The sequence below is a fragment of the Rhamphochromis sp. 'chilingali' genome (assembly GCF_963969265.1).
Source record: "Rhamphochromis sp. 'chilingali' genome assembly, chromosome: 17".
NCBI classification, from domain to species: Eukaryota; Metazoa; Chordata; class Actinopteri; order Cichliformes; family Cichlidae; genus Rhamphochromis; species Rhamphochromis sp. 'chilingali'.
Genome location: NC_137944.1, coordinates 17788384 through 17809451, shown reverse-complemented (window position 1 = coordinate 17809451; position 21068 = coordinate 17788384). Strand labels below are relative to the sequence as shown.

Below are 21068 nucleotides of genomic sequence, written 5' to 3'. Positions count from 1 at the left end.
ATTGTTAACGATTTCCAACAAAGAGACACAAAAATGTTTGAATAGTTTCTAGAAAAGTGATGAAGGAATGAAAAAAAGAAACCTGATACTTGCTATGAGTCATTCAATGGATAACTCTTGATCCAGGAACGTATAGTGGATCTGGAAGATACTATGATCAGTAAATCTTTATTAATTCCTTCATTTGTTTCAGTAAATCAATTTAATTTCACATTAATCCATTGCTGATTGTTATAATATTAGTTATTTACTCTTTACTTTGGGATTCCTTTACCAGTGCCTAACGTTTATGCATCACCTGAGTATGATGCTGTACTTTACTTCATATTACTTGAAGCATTATCTACCACAGAGCCCTGAATAAGCTGTTATTAGAAAGTTATTAATAACAAATGTTTCATAAACCATCGGGTCTTTATTTATTAATAAAGACCCGATGGTTTATGATATTGTTGCTGCTGTTTGCGCTCTCTCTAACGTCACCGTGACTCGCTTTCTTTCTTCAGAAGACTACTGTTCCCATAGTTCCAGAGGTGTAAAGTAAAGGCAGCTACGGGTGCCCGGATGGCTTTGACAGTCAGGCACGTTGGAGAGGCACAGCCGAGACCGGAGCGCACGAGAGACAGAGAGCTGGAATTGCAGAGGCAGAGACGCACGGGCGCACGGTCGATTTTCGCCTCCCGCATAGTGGGGAGTCCCGCGCCTGTCACCCCAAACCGAAGCACAGTGTTCGCAAGCGGCTGTGTCAGCACCTGAATTAGAAAGAGGACGGTGAAGCAGCACCCCTGCTCCTTATTTTTTACATTTTCTCCCCTTTCTGTTTTTTTGCTTTCCCGTCTTTTGTGGTGCAGATATTGATGTGAGCCAGAGGAGCGGTTTTTCTGTTGAGCCGCTCGAGACGGTGGCGCGCGGCGGGAGAATACAGCGTTTACATTGATGTGGGAGGACTATCTCCTTCCGACACGGGGAGCTGAGATGAAGGGGGAATGCTGTTCGCTGACGGCTGCAGCCGTCAAGGCAACGGCTCCGTGACCCGGGCGGGAAGAGGAGTGAGCGCCGCCGCCGACAGCTGCGCGAGCCCCTAGCCAGCGTTGACACCGCAACAGCTCCAGCGGGCAGCGCGAGCCCCCAGACTCTGTGTCCCTTGGTGAGTGCGCGACCTATGTACAAAACATTCAAATTTTGCTCGCCGTCCACTCAGCCAGCTGTGCTGCGCACCTCTGGCTTTCTTTCTGAGTTTAAAAAAAAATGTTTTTCTTACACTAACCTCATCGGCGCAGTCACCTGGACGGAGCTCTGCATGCGTGCCGCTCGTGCTGCTGGGTCATCTGGGCTTTACTGTGGGCATGCAGCGTGTGTGTGGTTAGACCTTAAATGATGATGTTCAGACACACGCGCGTGCGCTCACACACACATACACACGCGCGTGCGCGCAGTGTAGTTCCGTGCATGAACCCAGTGTACCCTCACCTATTTTTCCTCACTATTTGCAAGATTCTCACCTCTTAGCCTCATTATCACTGAATATATATGTACAGTGAAGGTAGGGCAGCAGTGTACAGTAGCACCCCGGGTACTGTCACACTTCTGACACACAAACACAGACCCACACACACATATGTTCTCTTCTGTTCGTTTAATGTCTGCACAGATTTTTACCTGTGGGTCAGCTTGATTGGACTTTTCTAATATCTATATATTTACATATCAGTGTGCATGTAGTACAGATGTAGCTGTGAGCACAACTCCTGCTGGCGGACAGATGTTTTTCTGAAGCAGAGCATCCATCCAGCCCTCTGGTTTCCTTCTCGGCAGCCCCCCAGATCTGTCACGGCAATAAGGCAGGACGCAGCAGCAGCACATCCTGCAGTGGCAACAGAGGCAGTGTGTTGGAGACAAGGCATACTCATGGTGGTGATTATCAGCTCTTGTCTGTGGTTTAGTAGAAAAGGAGGGAGGGGGTGCAAAGAAAAAAAGGAGAGAGAGAGGGTGCAGAGGAAGTGCAAGAAAGGAGAAGAAGAGGGGATGAGAGAAGTCAATGTCAGTGTCTGGGCAGTGACAGTTCGTTATTTAAGGGCCCCTCAGAGACGTGCACAGGCTGCCCTAGTGCAGGTGCTGTTAGTATGCAGAGTGATGCTCTGTCTGTCTGTCTGTGTCTGTTTCTCACTCACACAGTCTCACTCTCTCAGTGGCTGGTTGAAGAGTGAGTTCTCTTTTTGGCAGGTCCACTTGGACATAATGAATAATTTCAACCCTCTGAATGCTGGAATGAAAAGGAAATGGCCTTACCTTGGCATTCAGCCACTGTCTGTCAGACTTGTCTTGAGTGCATGGTAGTGTGTGTGTGTGTGTTTGAGAGAGTGAGTGACAAACAGAGGGAATGTGAACATATAACAGCTTAGGCCCATTGTGCTTCCTACCTGTGTGAGCGGGGCTAGTTGTCATAGCAACGGCCTTGTAGCTCCGTTGATGTTCCTCCTGTCCTCATTGGCAGGGTCAGCGCACCTAACACACCACATCTCGTCTCAAATCTGAGTGTGTGTGTGCTTTGGAGGTACCTTTTGTTTGTGCCTTGCTGCAGTTTGTAGGCGTATAGGTTGATGGCACAGACAAGTCAGTGTGTGTGTGTGCATGTTTTGAATGTGTGTGTCTGTGTGCGTGTAACAAAGATACACCCTGCTGATATGACAGCCGACAGCTCAACCAATCACCTGTTTCCTCTCTCTCTGCCTATCAGCATGTGAGGTTGCCATAGTCAGACGTCCCCTTGATATGGAGGTCGTCATGGAGATGGAGAAGACAGAATGGACGCACATATTCACCTATAAGCGCACGCACACACACACGCACATAAACACACACACACAGGGCATGGAATGGTACAGTATAGCCACTGACTTCCACTGATTTCTCAGTGTCTTGGCAAGTTTTGAGCTAAGCAGGATGGTGCAACCTGTTGAATGGAGGTTTTGATGCATCAACTCTGCACACAGGGCTTTTCACGTCAGAGCCAGGATCATTGAGTAAAACTCTCTGTGGTCTTGTGACAAATCATCTGCTTAAGTTGAGCCGCACACACAAATCGGGATGCACCTTTATATTGGCCAAATATCTAACATAAAATAATGTTTACCAATTTTGTGCTGGCTAAACCTTCAAAGATATTGTGAGGATGATTCGAAAGACTTTGAAACAGTTGAGTTATTTTTGTCATACTGGAGATTTCCGTTTCTTTGTTGTCAAGGTGTAATAAATAACTACAAAAAACAAAAGAGAAAAAAAAAACAGAAAAATGCCACCATTCTGGCAAATTTTTATAAAAATCTGCACTGGCTCATAGCTTCATAATTGGTGCATTCTTGAATGCAAACAGCGGAGATTAAATCTGAAAGGATATCCTATAGGAGATTGGATCTGTTCAAATGCTTATTCTCCAAAAAGAAAGGACTCTCCTTAGTTCTGCAAAGCATCTGCCTTCTAGCTGTGTGCAAAACTGGCTGAATGCAACAAAGTGAAGTTTTTTTTGTTGTTTTTTAAACAACAGCTGAAGATCATTGTGGCTCTCAACTCTGAACCCTTCACAGCAGCACTCAGGGAAAAGGGAATTTAAACCATTATCTTAAATGAGTCCAGCAATTAATAATACTTTGTACTTGAAATGCCTCCCAAAATACAGAAGTAACTGATTGCAGAGCACAGATTAACCAACACACCACAAATAAGCCATTCACTGTCCTCAAAGCAACAGAATTTGGTTGGATAGCGTTCAGAGTTGTTAGCGGTTCTCTCTAAAGCTGGGATTTTCACCTCGATTTGCCCAGAGGCCATCTTTATGCAATGACAGGAGGCCAGAGGCCAGTTAATAAACAAACAATAATATTTCTAGTATAAAACAAATAAACATTAAAAAGACCCAACCTTTTTTTTAAGACCTATGTAACATATCATACTGCATCCAGTTGTTCCACTGTGCTTTAGCTCCAAACGGTTACATGTAAACCACTCAAACACAACCTGAACCTCTTCAGTCAGTTTTATTAAAGGAGTTAGCCAGCTGGCATCCTCTGGTGGGTCTGATTTATCCTCTGAGCCTAAGTTGAGTATCGCCATACAAACAAAATTAATGCTTATTTTGCTGTTGTTTCTAAATCATTGGTGGAAAAAAAGGAGGGAAAAAAACCTGACATCATGTACTAAAAGACCTCTAAATTAAATGTAGAGTGAAAGGACATGTTTGGGCATATTTAAAAACTTTTTCTCTGCAACAAGCCACTATTGGCAAAAAATAATAATTAGTCACTACTTTGTCCTTGGGGTGAAGGGTTCCGTCTTTTATGACTCTTTTTAATCTAATGGTTACCTGAAGTGAAATAGCTTTTGCCACAGGCAGGTAAACGTGGTTCAACTCTCCCCCCCCCCCCCCCCCCCCCCCCCCCCCCACACACACACACACACACACACACACGCACGGATGCACCCACACACACAGCAACCGTTTAGCATTAGTGTAAGCAGTGTTTGTATGCTCCATTCTGTCACCTCCCACACATACATTCATAAAACGGCTCCTCCGCGCCAAAAGCGGTGACTCAAGAGGAGACATCTACCCTTCTCTTTTTCTCTCGCCTCCTTCCTTCCTTTAACCCCACTGCTCTCCATACACCTGTCCTCCAGTCAGTGCCACCCTCCTCCCCCAACACACCTTTCTTTTTTCCTCCTTTCACTTGTCTTTTTCACTCCTTCAGCCTCTCCTTTCCTATATGTCCTTCCTCATCCCAAGTCCTCATTCTCTTCATCCCCCTTACCCCTACCTCCCATACCCCCCCTCCAACGGGTCTGGTTGCAGCCAGTTTGAGTCTGACAGTGGAGAGGAAGCACCGACCTCTCACCTCCGGAGGATGGAGCGAGGTGCGGCGGGGTGTGGGGATAGGCAAGAGGAGAGGGATGATGGAGGGCAGTGGGGTGGAGGGGGAGGCTGCTGAGGGAGAAGGCGAGAGAGAGGTCAAAGAACAGGAGGGATTTGTGAGGGAAGAGAGCTGGGGGAAGGGACGGAGGGAGGGAGAGCACATGAGACAGAGAGAGGACAGAGGGGTCAGGAAGGAGAAAGGGTGATAAATGAAGGGAGAGCGGCAAAGATGGAAGTATGGGGAGGGAAGGATTGACCGGCGCAGAAGGGATGAGAAGGAAAGAAAGACAGAGTGTGAAGCTGCTGTGTACCTCCCTAACAAGCTGGACAGAATCAGCTCAATTATTAAAGAGGAGCGAGAGATGGGGAAAACACGCAGACACAGACGTACACGCACGCACAAGAAGCATCTCTCCGTGTCTGGGCACACAACACGATCGCATCATCATTATCGCAGACACACACACACCTATCTGCACATGTGCAGCTTTGTGTTTCTTAGAGTTTCTGTCTTTTTTTTTTTTTTACAGCTGTGTGTGAGTATACATGTGTCTGGGTATGTGTGTTTAAAAACAGTGAGTCAGAGGTTAAGCAGAGACTTGTTAGTGATTCTCCTCAACACGCACCCCCCCCACCCCCCTACTAAACCCCCCCCCCCCCCCCCCCCACCCAATTTGGCTTCAGCGCCGTCTCAACGTTCCACCAGCGTGGCTTCAATGTCGTCCCATCAATATGAACAGATAATCAGAGCACTAAGGGGTCTGTCTATAAATCCCCACTGTGAGTATAGTTCTCACCCTCTTCCCTTCCTTTCTTCTCTACCCTTCTTGTCTGTCTTCCTCCCTCCTCCTCCTCATCTTCCTCTCTCTTGCCCGTTCCACCCTTGTTTCTAGTTCTCTTTCTTCTTTCCCTTTTCCCTCCTTCTCTGAGGAAGTGTATGCCCCCAAGGGACGAAAAGATTCGCTACCTTCCAAGAGAGAAAGAGATTGTGAGCGGCTCTCTCTCGATATATATGTGTGTGTGTGTGTCTATGTGTGAATGTGTGTCCTCCACATATGTGCGTGCCAGGATGATAGTGTGTGCGTGCGTGAGAGTGAGAACACACACTTCCTGAGACGGAAAGGGAGACGGCGAGAGAGAGAGAGAGAGGCAGGGGATGAGCAAGTGAGGAGCAAGTGAGAGACTGAAAGCAGGAGGCTGTGGAGGGGGGAGGAGAGAGAAAGAGATAAGAGAGAAAGACAGAGACTAGTCGGGGAGAAGGGGGAAGATGGATGAATGCACTGCGCACCAATTGTGTGTGTGTGTGTGTGTGTGTGTGTGTGTGTGTGTGTGTGTGTGTGTGTGTGTGTGTGTGTGTGTGTGTGTGTGAGAGAGAGAGAGAGAGCAATGGTAAAGAGATGCAGGTAGACAGAGAGGGACGGAAGGGTTTCTTATCCTCTCAGCAGAAGTCATAATTTCTTAGAGCGTGCACAGATGTGTGTATGTGTGTTTCGTGTGCATGCCTCATTGTGTTTGTGTCTGAAAGTGTTACCTCGCACAGGCTTGAGGCCAAGAACCACAGCACAGAGAGGTACAGTGGTGTAGCGCTGGTGTGTAGTGTCAGCCGTACACGTGTGTGTGTGTGTGTGCGTGCGCGCTTTCTGAGAAATGTGTATGTTGAGGCTGTGGCTGATGAGCTGTCAGTACCTACAGTTGGAATGTTCACAAGGCGGCCATTGTTGTTCAAACAGCCAGCAGCCTTCTCCTTGGCAACGGGCGCTGCAGCAGCGTCTCCCACAGCAACTGTGGAACAGGAGTATGGAGGGAGGAGGAGGAGGAGTCAGGAAGTCAGGGCCGCAGCACGGAGGCCCCTCTCCAAAACACTGGCCTCAAGGTCTGAGTGTGTGTCGGGGTCCAAGCATCTGGTTTGTGTGTCCTCAATGTGTGCGCTGGATGTGCGTGACTGTTTTCACGTGTGCCGGTATGTGTGGCTGTTAAGTGTGGGTTTTCATCAGTGTCAGCGTGTAGCGTGCTTCAGCGTGTGTGTCTGCGTGTGTGCGCACCTGTGTGAACTGTAAGTGGGAGTGTTTCTGTATTTGCACCTAAGTGGTTGGTTTCATCTTCCTGTATTTGCATGTGTTTGTGTATGTGTGTGTATGTGTGTGTGTTTTTCCAGACATATCCCTGTGTATGTGTGTCCTTGTTCATGTGTTTCAATGCGTGCGCACATGTGCACACTCCTCGCTGTGCCCAGCTGGCGCAGTTGGTCACATGACCCGAATGAGGGGCGGCCATCAGCAGCGCCAGTAAACTGCCTGCAGGAGAGTGAGAGAGAGAGAGAGAGAGAGAGGAGAGAGTGTCAGGCTGAGTTGAAGATGAGGAAGGGGGTGTTGGGGAGTGGGAGCTGTGGGAGAGAAACTAGGGGCAGGAGGTGGGTGGTAGTGGTGGTGCGAGAGTGGGGGGTACTGGGGAGATGAGAGAAGGAACAGTGAGAAAGAGGAGTGAGGAGGGGCTAAGGAAGGAAGGGGTAATACGGTCCTGCTCGTCTTAAAATAACTACAGCATGTAGGTTCCTGCAGAAACAACAGGAGAGAGACAGGCAGACAGTGAGACAGTCAAATGGGGGGTGTTGTTGGTGGTAGTGGTGGTGGAGGGTCCTGGTTTTGTGTTGTCTAGTGTTTGGAGCTACTTCTCCAATCCCCTGTGTGCATCCTTGGCTGAGCTGCCACTGTATCTGCTCTGTGTGAAGTCTGTTTACGTTAGATGCGTTTCTGTCTGTCTGCCTCTTTTTGTTTGTCTGCACATATGGTTTATGTGTTGGTCTCTGCTCATTGATATGCTTCGTGTGCATCCTTGGTGTGTGTACGTGCGTGTGTTCGTGCGTGCGCGCACACGCCTACTCTTGGCAGGAGATACAGCGCGCGCACTGATGATGGAGATCATTAGGAATTTCCTGCAGCTGGGAAGGTGGTTGCAGAGGGGGGGGGGGGGGGGGGGCAGCAGGACGGGTGGGATGTGAGTGGGTGAGAAAGAGAGGAGAGGTCAGAGTGAAAGAAGTGTGGGTGGGTGGGTGTATGCGTGTTTGGGGGGGGGTCTGTATGTAAAGGGTGTTCCTTGGACTGTCTGTGTTTGACTGACGTGTGTGGATGGAGCTGCAGCTCACCAGGGTTCAGTTTTGTTCTGAGGGGATGTTGATGGTAATTTGTGTGCGGGGATGTCGGCGGTCTGTACGTAACACCGCTTTGGCACACTTACCAGCACCTCGAGCTCTCAGACAACCCAGGTCTGCTGATCAGAAGAGTTTGCATATGGTTAAAGCTTAGCTGCTCACTGTTTTTGCCTGTTGGGCTGCAGTGCACTGCAGTTGAGACAGGACCTTATAACTTGAGTTTTACTCTTTGTTTATTGAGTTAAATTAAAACTTTTGAGAAATTGGCTAAACTAATAAAGATTCAATACTGAAAACTTTTTTTGGAAGGGAAAAAATACCTATTATCCAAATGTCAGACAGCTATTTTAAAGCTGATGTCTAAGTTCTGTTTAGGTTTAGCTCATGTTAAATGAGGATATTCTTGTGTATTGTAATGCAGCTCAGAATGAACAAAGTTAAGTCTTCCTTCAGACTAATGGAAAGAAACTGCTCACATTTAGTACTTTTACTCTTCCAGACTTTCTCTTCTGGGCATTTATGCAAATTAGCGCATATTTAACAGGATAATACCTCATTAACATAAGTTAACATAAAATTTCATAAACTTGTATTGTCTCACTACAAGGAATTGACTGATAAGAGTTTCACGATGACTTACTACTAATGCTCCAACTTTTTGCCTGTAAATACTACTTTCCAATAAAAATGTGTTGACATTTTTACAATTCGTAGCTTTAGAGTCTCTCACACTCTGAGCTGGAGCTCTCCACTTTACATACACCAGACTCTTCAGTTTTATTCCCGTCTATATTCTGAAGAGAGATTTGTCCCTATATTGTTCAGAGGTTGATTTATAGTATGATTTAATCATAAAAATGTTTTCCTTTTCTGGTTGTGAACAGCATTTTCCAATTTATAAAGTGCCAAACGACATTCCCTTTGACTCTGCAGATAAATATTATAATGTAACAAGAATTGTGATCCTGGCTTTATCTGGTGTTCAGTTTTCCCTTCTGGAAAAGTAGGCAGATTAGTTCATATTTAGATAGATAATGCCTTATTTGCATACGTAAACCTGAAACCTCAGCAGAACTTCCAGTACGTACAAAAACACCTTCATGTAAGTAATCAAGTGTGGCATATCGATTTACCTGTATTGTCTTTCCTTAACCCTTGAAAACCTACTAGGAGTAACCCTTGAAGGTCTTTTCTGAACTGAGCAGTTTCTGTCATATTTCAGGCCCAACAAAATGACTGGATCTGAATTTATGAGGGTGGACTTCGCTTTTCTTACTAACCACGTCTTCACTGATATATACTAAGGTGTCAAAACTCATCATACAGGGTAGATCGTCAAATGTTGCATTTATGGGCCAAAGTGTTAAAGTGCAACATCAAGTAATGCTCCTATATGGTACTGACACTACGTAATGTGTAATGTGTGAAGCTGGAGCGACAGCGCCAGTCAACGACTCAACAAGTTGCTTGGTCACAGTGTCTCATTGAGAAGTGTTGGATAACCGAACGTTATATTCTGGATATCAAACCAATCGCAAACAAGCAAACAATAAAGCCTCGCATCTACAAAGACTTAAAATTATGATCAAATAGCCAAATGTGAGCAATATCAGCCTTGCATTCACCTATGGAAAAGGGGTAAACACCCCAAAACCGCTGCCTGCACGCGTGTCTGCTACATTTTTAGAAAGTACACACACTGTTGCTGTGTTTTTCTCATGTTTCCGTTCACCGATGATTTCCGTGGAAGGATTTTATTGTTGCGTGTATGTTTGTTGGAGCCGAAGGTTGGGGTTGCGTCAGGGTTGAGGTGATGGAGCGACGAGAGCCTGACGGTGTAGTCGAGCCGCTGCGCGGTGTCACTCAGCCTCTGCGGACCCCTTGACCCACTTCCCCCTCCCCACCTCTCATGCTTCTCTGCTGGCCTCACATACACTTTTTCCATCTTGCTCCCTCTGTTTCATCCCCCCTTCTTCTTCTTATCTGTCTAAACCTCTCGGTGGAGCCCCCTCCTCCCCTCACCACCTCTCTCTCTCTCTCTCTCACTCACTCTCTTCTCTATGTCCCCCCCCCCCTCCCTTACACCCCCCCCATGCTGTTTCGGTGCTGCTGCCTGTCTCTTAGCAACAACTGCACACCCGTTAGAGCTCAGTGAGTGCTTTTACAAACACACCCAGGAAGACACACTTATACACGAGCACACTGGTGCGTGCGCGCACAAACACAACCATACACACTGGTTCTAGTTCCTCATTGAGGGTTTCTGCTGGCAGGCCTGTGAGTCTGCAAGCCTTTGTGGCAGTGAGATAGATGGGAACAGAATAGATATGCTTTACAGCTACCATGTACAGAGTCATTGCGCCTCTTAGACTACGCACCAACAGGCCAGTGGCCCAAACTGGAAATTGAGAGGTTCGAGTCTCTCTCTTTCTGTGTCGCTCCCTCTGTTTCCTTTCCCCCGCGCTTGCACAATTAGACCTAAAAGTTTTCCGAGAAAAAAAAGAAAATGTGCAAGATGAAAACTGTTCAAACAGTATCATTCATACGAGAGCTGCTCTTTGTGAAACAGATTCAACAGATCATCATGTGGGAGCAGCGCGCACCCTCGGCTGTTTTCACAGAGACAATACTACGCGACTGTGTGTTCCAAAGCCCCAGAGCCATTCACAGCAAAAAATGCACCAAAACGCATTCGCTACGTATGACGGTGATTACATTGGAATGGCGGCTGATGGATGCCAGGAGTGTTTGCTTAAAACAATGAATCACAGTGGGAGCATTTGATTGGCTGGCATCTAAAACCCTGTCAGAAAACCCCCCGCAGAGCACAGTAGAGGGATATTTGCATGTTTGTCTTTGTTTGGCGTGTGATCGTGCATGGGTTCACATGTGTGCGTGACATGTCTGTCTTTATGTGTAAATCGATGTGCGAGTGTGTGGGAGGATGGAGCTGTGGGGGCATGTTTTGCATGCGCGTTTGCGTGCTGGCATGTGTCGCTGGTGCGTGTGCGCCTCTGAGTGACAGCGCGTGCACGCATGTGTGTGCGTGAGCGCAGCGAGCGCATGTGACGCAATGCTTAATTAAAGCATGTGCTCTTCTTGTTCTCTCACAAACTGGTCAGATGAAGCCTTAATTAATGAGCGCTGTTAATTAGACGAGAGAGAAAGTGAGAATGAAAGTGGGAGAGGCGGAGGAGGGGTGGGGGAGTCTGAGGTAGCGCTGGGAATGGGGGGGCTGTGTGGGTGAGAGGGGGGTTAAAGAAAGTATGTTTAGCGTGTTTGTGTTCATCTCCATGTTCGTCTGTCCCAGTTGTGTCATTCCTCAGAGCAGCAGAGCACCGAGGTTTGCTCTGCTCCATGTGTGCAGCCGCAAAACTCTGCTACAGCGAAACTCTCCCACTTCTTCTCCTCTACTCCCTCTACTCTTTTGTCTTCCTCTCGCCTCCTCTTCACCAACTTTTGCTCCCTCATTTTGCCAAAAATCTGTCTGCCTGTCTCTGCCCCGCTACCGACTTAATCATATCTTTCACCTTCCTGTTCTTCTTCTTCTTTTTTCTCTCACTCTTTTCATATGTTCTCACCCATTCACTCTCCCATTCTCTCATGTCTCACACTCCCCCTTTCTCCATCCCTGCCTTTCTCTCTCTCTCCCTGTCCTTCACCCTCCCTCCTAATCAGAGCCATATGTTGGAGAGGGAGGCAGGGAGATCTGACGATGGACATAATTGTGTTGAATGTAGACCGTGCGGTACAGTGTTGGGAGTCAGCCATGTGCGTATGTATAAATTAAGTTTGCAAATGTTGCGTTTACTTGTGATTGGATGCAGTCACATGTGAGTCTCACACCACACGGGGCTGAGATTTCACAGCACTTCTGCCTGCACTTCTCCCCATGCTTTGGGTTTCTATAATCCCTCCATCGCTCCTGTCTTTCTGTCACCTTCATGTCTCCATCCTCTTAACACCTCTCCATTCACCACCTCTCTGCTTCCCCCTGGTGGATGTGATTATTCACACATTCTCATTCTTGTTGCACCCTCAGAGTCTAGAGCTTTGTAATGCATTTGGAATAGTTTTGGTGAAACGTGGCACGAGCAGTGACAGTGTGTGTGTATGTGTGTGTGGGCGCACGCACCCATGTCTGCTGTGCGACATGATTCAACAGTTGAATTTCTTTGCATTTTTCAACAACATATACGTCCTCTCACTCAAATATCGCACATGCGGCAAAAACATTACTGTCGCGTATTGATGATCCTCTGAGTATTTATACCAGCATACGCTTGTACCCACACTATGCTGGAACACATCAGAATGAAACACTAACTACAATTAGACTTTAAAAATTTATACTGCAAGTCATCCTCCAAAATAATTGCATGAGATAGTGCAGCCCGCACCAAAATACTGATTCTAGTCTGGCCTGATGCATGCTGTGACATCATGTACTAATCTCTTTTTCTCTTGTTCTTTCTGCTCCACCCTCCTCCTTTCTTTTTTCTCCTTTCATTTCCCCCCACTCCGCATTTTCCTCCACCTTCTTCAACTCTTTGTCCCTTCCCCCTGTCTGTATCTCTATCTTTCTTTCTCTCACTCCAGCAACCATGGGCAAAAGACAGGAGCAGAGGGGAGAGGGAGAAGTATGTGAGCTCTCCACTGCAGTATTGATGACCCAATGATCCCCTGCAGAACAGAGCCAGTCAGGCAGACAGAGTGAGGCTCAACTCAGAATCAAAATCAGAATCAGTGCCATGATCGTTTGGTAAAAGCAACAAATTGAACAGGATATGAATGGTAAATGTAATCTAATGTTGTAATGCTGCTGTGTGGGTGGCACAGTTAATAGAGGAGAGTGCATCATGGATTAGGTTTATGGCCCATTGCCAAAAATGTTGACGATTCGATTTCACAATCGCAATTACATCTCTGCAAATTTATCTACGTGTTCCATAATTTATGCTTAGCAAAAGCCATTTTTGGGGGTGGGGAGACTCATGGGGTTTGGATTAAATGTCTTAAATTCAAGGAGGAGGTTTTAACATATTTATGGGCTTACTTTTCAGTTGGTAATATTGTTTTCGTATCTGTCTTTAGGTTTTTGAGTCTGCTTGCCAGCTGTTAGAGGACGACAGCTACAAAGAAGAAATACCCATTTACATAAATCTGAAAACATCCATCTTTTCCCTGCCTCAGTGCCAGCAAAACTGTGTCCTGAATGAGTAGCTTATCAGATCACCTGCATTCAGGCCAAACTGGGGCTCCAGTGGGCTGTGGTGAGGCTCGGGCTGAAGAAAAGGGGTGTGTGCCGGGGCTCGAGGAGCTTGAAGCGCTCGAAGGAGCGGAGTTCTGGACCAGGGAGCTCACGCTCCAGGGGGGGTTCCAGGATCCTTCTCATGATGGACTGACGCTGGTAACATCCGACCACATTCCCTCCTCCTCTCCGTCTGCCCTGGCCAACGGCCTCCATCTTCAGAGGAGGCTGGGGCACAGCAGTTGCCGGCGGCGGCAGACAGAGACTCACACGACTGCTGAGACACATACGTTTGCAGAGACGTTTCGAAACATGCAAACACACATAGACCCAGATGTGCATGCACAGGCTTTTTCTCATGCAAATATGGAGAACTGTGGACTCACGGATGTGAACTCACACGCAGCTTCTGTAGGGCCAGAACTCTCCAAATCTCTTACACCAGAGGCCATACACTCACCGCAGCCCTTGTCTTTGGCGCTAGGCAATCATCCTGCCTCCACCAATCAGCTGGCAGCCCCGGTCCGAACTGCAGAGACAGACGTGCCCTCAACATTTTGTCCAGTCCCTGCTGGTCCAAACTCAAACACTGACTCCTCCCCACTTCCCATAGAGACAGAAAAAAAGTATGCACTCCGTAGCTCTGGACGTCCCCGCTTTCCCTGTCACCTGCGCAAATCCTCACGCCTCCGCAGAAGCATTGAGGATGGGGAAAAAAAAGCAGGGAGGGAAAAGGGAGGAGAGGAGGATGAGGAAGTATTAGAGGAAAAGATCTGGAGGGTAAAAGAGGAGGAGGTGGCAGTTGGTGATAAAGAAGAGCATTCATCTGTGGAGGCTGTTCTCCCTGCAGTTACCAGTCACACAGACACTGCTCTTGCTCTAACTGTACCTAAACCTGTTCCTAAAGCTATACCTAAACCTGGTCCCAGACTCGGCTATAGACCTGGACCTAAATCCAGGTCCAGGCCCTCAACGAAACCTGTTCATAAAGCAGGCCCTAAAAGTGTAATGAAACAGCGTCAGGCAGCCCAGGCTATCCACGATCACGCTACTCCTCATCTCTCATTTGGGAACACGCCCACAATCCCTGGATCTCTGCTAACGATGAAGGAGGAACCCGTTGCGGAGTTGAGGGTATGTCCTCCCAGTAATGGCAGACGTGGGCGTTTTGTTGGTGTAAGTTTATTTTTTAGTCACATATCGCTGCATCACCACTTCTTTTTGACATTACATATAACGTCATATTATTCACTAATGAACATTGAGTCAATTTGCTGTCGCAGCTGTTTTACCTTTGTGTCTGCTTTACAGGTGAGGAGGATTGTTGTCAAAGTGGCACGCATTCCAGTCAGCCTTAGCCGGCGACAGAAGAGCTACAAAATTTCTAATCTGGAAACGATCACGGGGACGGAAAAGAGTAATGATGGCAACGTGGAGGGCTCAGAGGCAGCCCGAGAGCCAACTGCGCTCCTCCGAATGAAAAACAACGGAAAGAGTGTGATGGTGATGTTCCCTCCCGGAGAGCTCCCTGTTATCCTCAAACGCAGGCGGGGACGACCGCCTAAACAGCCCCTGCCAGGAATACAGGGGGAGCCTCCAAATGCTGGGAACCCTGGTGGTAATGGAGACCAGCCCAAGAAGCCCCGAAGGCGGCGACGGACTAAACTCCCTTATCCTTATCCATCCTATGTTAATGACACGAATGATGTGAAAACCGAATATGGGGATGTTCTCTCCAAACTGGCCTTTTTAAACCGCCAGCCTCCTGTGACTGGCCGCTGCTCCCCCCCTCGTTGCTGGACACCTAGTGAGCCAGAAAGTTTTCATACCCCCTCAGAAAACCCTGGAATATCCACCCTGCTCCACCGGCTCACTGGGTTTAGACGCCCACGGGGTGGCAGAGGAGGAGGTGTTGGACGGGGAGGAGGAGCAGCAGGGGGGATCGGAGGCAGAGAGTGTAATAAGAGCACCTTCAGTGACTTCTTTGAATCTATCGGAAAAAAGCGGAAACTGAGCCCCCTGTCTGAGCATGGATTACCTAGGAAAAGAGGGAAGGGTGTGGGTGGAGGTGGGGTGGGCAGAGGAGGCGGTGTAGTAGGAACAGTGCCTGGGGGTGAGAAAATAGTCAGGAGGAGACGTATGAAAAAAAATGGTGCATTCAAAGGGAGTGGGGTGTCCATGGGGCAAGACTGGCCCAATGGGGCAGGTGGCTGGGGTGAAGAGGGACCTATGGATAAACAGAAAGGCTTGGGTGGGTATCAGCTCTGTGGAACTCCAAGGGGGGGCTTCTCCTCCTGTGAGCTTGGACGGGGAGGTGCCTACAGCAGCCCAGGTGGGAGCAGAGGGGTTGGGCCAGCTGGGGAGGACTCACAAGGCCTCTTCGCTGGTTATTTCCGATCACTGCTCGACTCTGATGATTCCTCGGACCTGCTGGACATCTCCTCCGCACAGTCTGACCCCCGCAAAGCTTCATCTACCCCTGGATACGAGCCATCCAGCCCAGCTACCAGTCACAACTGGTCTACCGCATTCTCTAAGTGGAGCACTAAGGGTGCAAGTTCTGGGGCGGAGGGTTCAGGCCAGACACCTGGCTCCTCAAGCAGGCCTCCATATAGCTACGCCAGCCTTGCCCAAACATCCCCCACCACTTCTACCTATCCTAAATCCACTCCTCCATCTCTCTCACACTCTCCTAGCTCCCCCCATCCCGCCTCTTATGGCCACTACTCTTCTGGCTACTCCTGCTCCTCTCCTGTGGTGCCACAGAGATCCTCAGACTGCAGCTGGTCTGGTAACAACATTGGCAAGGCCAACCCTGTCGGTCCAATGGGTTATTCTAGCTATCAAGCCACAGCCAAGCGGGGCTACGGTGGATATCCAAGTGCAAGTCATTCCTCTGCAATGCGGGGGGACTCAACAGGGCCGACGTCACCTGGAGGAGGATACATGTCTGTGGCCAAAAGTAGCCCCTTCAGCTCCTCCTCCCTAGAGGGTTACAAACAATACAACCCCAATCAGTGGAACTTCAGGTAAATCACTTCTACCACTCAGGTGTCATTAAAAGAAATCCTACATTAACTAATGGAAGTAAATCTTAAATTATCACACAAACATTTGACTTGGTTTTAATGAAACTTAAATGTAAATGTAGGTAATTAAATATTTTATTTGACAATAAACAAAAAAAAGGTGCAAATCAGGCTTTTAGATATCTGAAAAACCCGATCACGTCTGATGATTATATTTCTCAGGATGAATGTTTCACTCCAGCATGCAATTTTCAATATCACCATGCCCGCCTTGTGAAAATTAAAATTTTGGCTAAATATTCCTCATCCTTACCCAGCTTACAAGTGCACTGTCATAGCCTGCCACTGAGATTTCTCCTGTTACTGATTTGTGAAACTGCAACAAAGAGCAGTGAAAACTCTTTTGCACAAATACTGCTTAAGTGTTTTTATTTATTGTATAATACATGTTGGTATTCTTATTATTTATTTTTTTCAGACAAGGTTACAGTGGCTGGTCAACAGACAGCTTTGGACCTCAGTACCATGGCTATAGTGAATATGGATCCAATGAGTCCAAAGACATCTTGGATATCTCAAACTACACCCCCCAGAAGGCCAAGCGACAACCTTTCCCTGAAAGTTTGTCAGAATCTTCTTCTGACTCTTCACATCTTGGCTCCACAGCCACTAATAGTGGCCCTAGTTCCACATGTGGCACGTACAAACAGAATGAGGTTGTTTCTGTTAGTGGAGAAGGGGGCCAGTCAAGTCTGTCCAGCCTGGAGAAGCTGATGATGGACTGGCATGAGAGTGCCTCGGGACCTTCTTATAACTGGAGCCAGAATGTCCTCTTCCAGGGCGGGGGGACCAACAAACCCGGCCGCGGTCGCAGGAAACGGACTGAGCCACATTTAGAAAAAGAAGGAGTTTCTGCTTTGCACTCTGATTCCCCATCCAGTCCCTCACCAACACCTGCTCCTGGACCTAAGCGCGGAGGGGTCGGAGGACGGGGCAGGGGGTCGAGAGGAGGCAGAGGAGGTCTGTCTCCCTGTCAGAGGGAGAGGCCAGCGGGATCCAAAGGGAGGGGCAAGGCTGCGTCTACGTCAGCGGTGGGACCAGCGGTGTCTGCTGTAGGTCCAGAGGGGTCCGGGCTGTTTCAGGAAGGGCTGGATTATTACAGTGGAGACAGTAGCAGCCTTTCTCCTTTGGCCACTCCTAATCCTGCGCCACCTTCCAGCTACCTCCAGGACCCCTGTGAGTACCCCTCCCCCTATTCTGCCCACCCCTCCACACCATCCTCTGAGGAGCGATATCCGGCCTTATACCCTGGAGAATCCTCCTCTTCCCTCTCACCCAGTGTTTCCTCTCCCCCTTATCCACCCAAGCCCACCCCTCCTCCACACCAGTCCTACCACCTTGTCCCCTCCAGGACCTTCTCCCCCTCTTGCTCCCCCTCACCACGGCTAACACCCCACTGCGGCACTGCACTCAGTCCCTCGCACCGCCCCCCTCTGAAAGACCCCCAGTTTTCGCAGTACGACTCGCCCAGCTACTGCAGCTCCCCCTACTGGTACGGACAGACATCGCACAGCGGCAGCCCAAGCCCACACGCTCACTCAAATACAGCTGTGCACGCACACAGCAACCCGCACGCAAGTCCACATGGGAGCACACCGGCTAATTCGCTCTCTAGCCCAAATGCAAACACGCACACACATCTGACTCCAACTCCGCACGACGCACATCATCCCAGCACACAGCCCCACCTGAGCTCACACACAAACACGCATCCAACATCGCACCTACAGAGCAGCCCTCTCTCGCACTCCAACAATCAACCCCACCTCAATGCACACACCAACCTCAACACCCACCTCCCTTCGCATACACACTCCAACCCCAGCCCCGGCCTCCATTGCCATGCAACACCTATGCTTTATGAGGAGCGCAGCCCTCCCGCCGCCATTACCCCACACAAGCGGGATATGACCTCCCACGCCATGAGCACGGGCCATCGGCAGGGGCCCTTGCCTCACTCCCCGTACCCCAAACCTCCCCTGGACTCCTCGCCCCATCAGGAGGACACTAGTGGCTACTCTGTGCCCCAGCAATCCTACCAAGGCATGGGACACCGCTACCCCTCCCAGGCGGCTCAGGGTGGCGGGGTGCTGTGCCAGCTCCTGGACCCAGCCGGTGATGACAGCTTCAGCGTCACAAGCCTGTAACGGCAGGTGAGTGACTGTCGAGGACAACGTAGGTATGGAAAAGGGTGGAAATGCATAAATAGATCCATAAACTGTTAAGCAATGAATGTTACATAATATTCAACTGGATGTAGAAGCAAAATCTTTTTTTTATTACTGTTTTGTTATTATTAGACTTACCCCATAAACATGATCATAAAAGGCCAATTCATATCTTCAGTGTATCTAGAACACCAACAGTAAAGGCAGCTTAAAAGACGATGTGTGCTGATAGCACTTATTTGCAGAGCAACACTAACAACAGTATTTTTGTCCAATGATAAATGGAACAGGTCACCTTTTAGTAATAACCCATCAAAAACAATTTAAGCCTCGTCGTGCGAAGCTTATATCTGTGTGCATGAGCAATTTTGTGCCAAGCAACTTTTACAGTAAAAGACGCTACCTTTAATCTGTTTTTGAGCTAATGGGGGGAAAGGACATCAATAATAAAATTGTTTCTTTTCTTTTTTTTAGATCTAAGATACAAAATACTTTAAAAAGGGTGTAGGATGGTCTCAAACCAAACCAAACAATGCTAAAGACATGGGTTCAAAGTTGCATGTTTGAGCCCTGCTCTGCACACTCTCTAGAACCACATTTGCACATTCTTTTTGCCAATTTAATGGAGGTTACAGGTGAATTTGAATGTGTTTTGCTGCAGTTTGTATTTCAAAACCTCTCTAGCTTGTTAAACCCCATATATTTATCTTTAGGCTGAAATGCAAAAGTGCAATTTTCATCAAAATGGACACATCGCTCTGACTAAAATATCCTAAAAATCTTTGTTTTTTTAATAGAAAGTGTCTCATATTACTTTTATTGTCTCTTCTGATCTCTTGTTGTCTCTCCCTCTCTCCGTTTTCCTTTCAGGTGCATTCGATTCAAGCTTTTACAGATTTGCAAACATTTTTTCTTTTTCTTTTCTTTCTTTTCCTTTTTTTAAGGGGACTTCTTTGTGAGGGACTGCGAAATGAAGGGTGAGAATTTAGCTGCCAGCTTTTGGACAGTTAAAGCTTTAATTCTCCAGCACTGACAATCAAGATCAACTCACGTACTCGAGCATGCACATACACAAATGCACACGCACGCGCAAACGCGAGACACGCTTGCGCGGATTTGTTCACTACCTAAACATGACCACATGAAGTCGTACGTGTGCGCACTCACACGCTGGAATGAGGGAACGGCCAGGAGGAGCTGACAGATGAATACCAGACGCTGACGGACAAAGACAAACCTATCTCCTCATCCGTTGGAGTCCTGCTGTGATACATGGAGGACTCTGTTTCCCTTAGAAGTCTAACTCACCAAATCTTTGCGTTATTTATTTTATTTTTTCCCTGTATCTGCAATGTGGGCAAACTAAGATCACACTACTCGCTCTTTCTCTCTGTGTTTATTTCCCCTGTTTTCTCTCCTCCTCTGCTAAACCAGCAACTGTGTTCTGCTCTCAGCTCTGCATTTCTGTCTTGTGCCCAAACTCGAACCGCATCTGAGCCCGAATCAACTTCTGAAATGCCATAAGCCTAGCAAATGTCCCTCTCTGTGCACTCCTTGTGTTGTGTCCCATAAGAGAAAAAGTGGACTCAATCAGTTTCTGCTCTTGAAATACCAGCATCTGTACATATGACTCCAGCTCCAAGCCAGGGGGCCTCTCTTTCGCTGTGAAGGCCCATCATCAACTTGCCCTCCTCTGCGTTCTGCCATGGTTTCTCTGCTCTGTGGGGTGGGTGGGAGGGAGGGGTGGGGGGTTGGGGATACTGCAGCATGGAGACTTAACATCCTGTGTTTTGCTGTTTTAACTAAAAGGGAAAGAGACATTGAAATTACACAACGGCCCCAAAGAGACTCTTGTTTTCTCTGTGTGAGTTTGAGACGGAGCGGCTGCGTTCGTGTGACATGCATGTTTTTGTGTGTACGTGTGCCTACATGTGCGTGTATGGGCGTGTGCGTGTGTGTGCCTGTGGGGTCAAAAGGAGTGAAGCTTCCCAGACACCAAAGTCTTGGCGGGGCCTAATTCTTTCTTTCACTCTCTCCCTTCTTTTTTCTGTGGTCTTGTGTTGTTTGGTGGTTTTTGTGATGAAAAAAAAAAAATAAATTGTATATCTGTCTGTTACATATCATGTATGTATCTGAGGTGCAAAATATTTAAATACACATTCTGTTCTTGCCATTGGTAATCTCGTCTATAGCATTGAGCTTCTTTGCCGGATTAAGGGGGGAGGTGTGAGTGTGTTTGTGTGTGGCTGTGTTTTAGAGCCTCCCTGAGTATTGGGCTTTGCCCAGGCTGTCTGGGACTGTGAGCGAGTGTGCGAGCGAGCGAGCGAGCGAGTTCACTCAAGGACACAATTCGACAGGGAGTGAAAGGGAGGGGAGGAGAGGAATAGATGGTGGGGAGAGAGCAGGGGAGGATACGTTGGAGGGAAAAGAAAGAAACCAGACTGAGGAAATCAGAAAAAGGTGTTGAATTGGTTCTTAAAGCCATTAAAACAAAACAAAAAAAATG

The 21068-nt window shown here is 47.9% G+C and overlaps 1 protein-coding gene across 8 annotated transcripts; it reads left to right on the top strand.

The window, feature by feature from the left end:
• Positions 1-590: 590 nt before the first annotated feature.
• Positions 591-20277, top strand: ahdc1 (AT hook, DNA binding motif, containing 1). 8 transcript variants are annotated; one of them, XM_080862399.1, is made up of 6 exons: positions 591-1147; positions 12654-12694; positions 13149-14481; positions 14617-16334; positions 16813-18547; positions 19433-20277. In XM_080862399.1, exons 3-5 carry the CDS (start codon positions 13270-13272, stop codon positions 18539-18541), a joined length of 4659 nt encoding a protein of 1552 aa, XP_080718525.1. In that variant the 5' UTR covers positions 591-1147; positions 12654-12694; positions 13149-13269; the 3' UTR covers positions 18542-18547; positions 19433-20277. The 8 variants fall into 8 exon arrangements, with proteins under 8 accessions (XP_080718525.1, XP_080718522.1, XP_080718528.1 ...); XM_080862396.1 differs by having other exon boundaries at positions 12654-12767; XM_080862402.1 differs by having other exon boundaries at positions 12654-12848; positions 19507-20277.
• Positions 20278-21068: the final 791 nt, after the last annotated feature.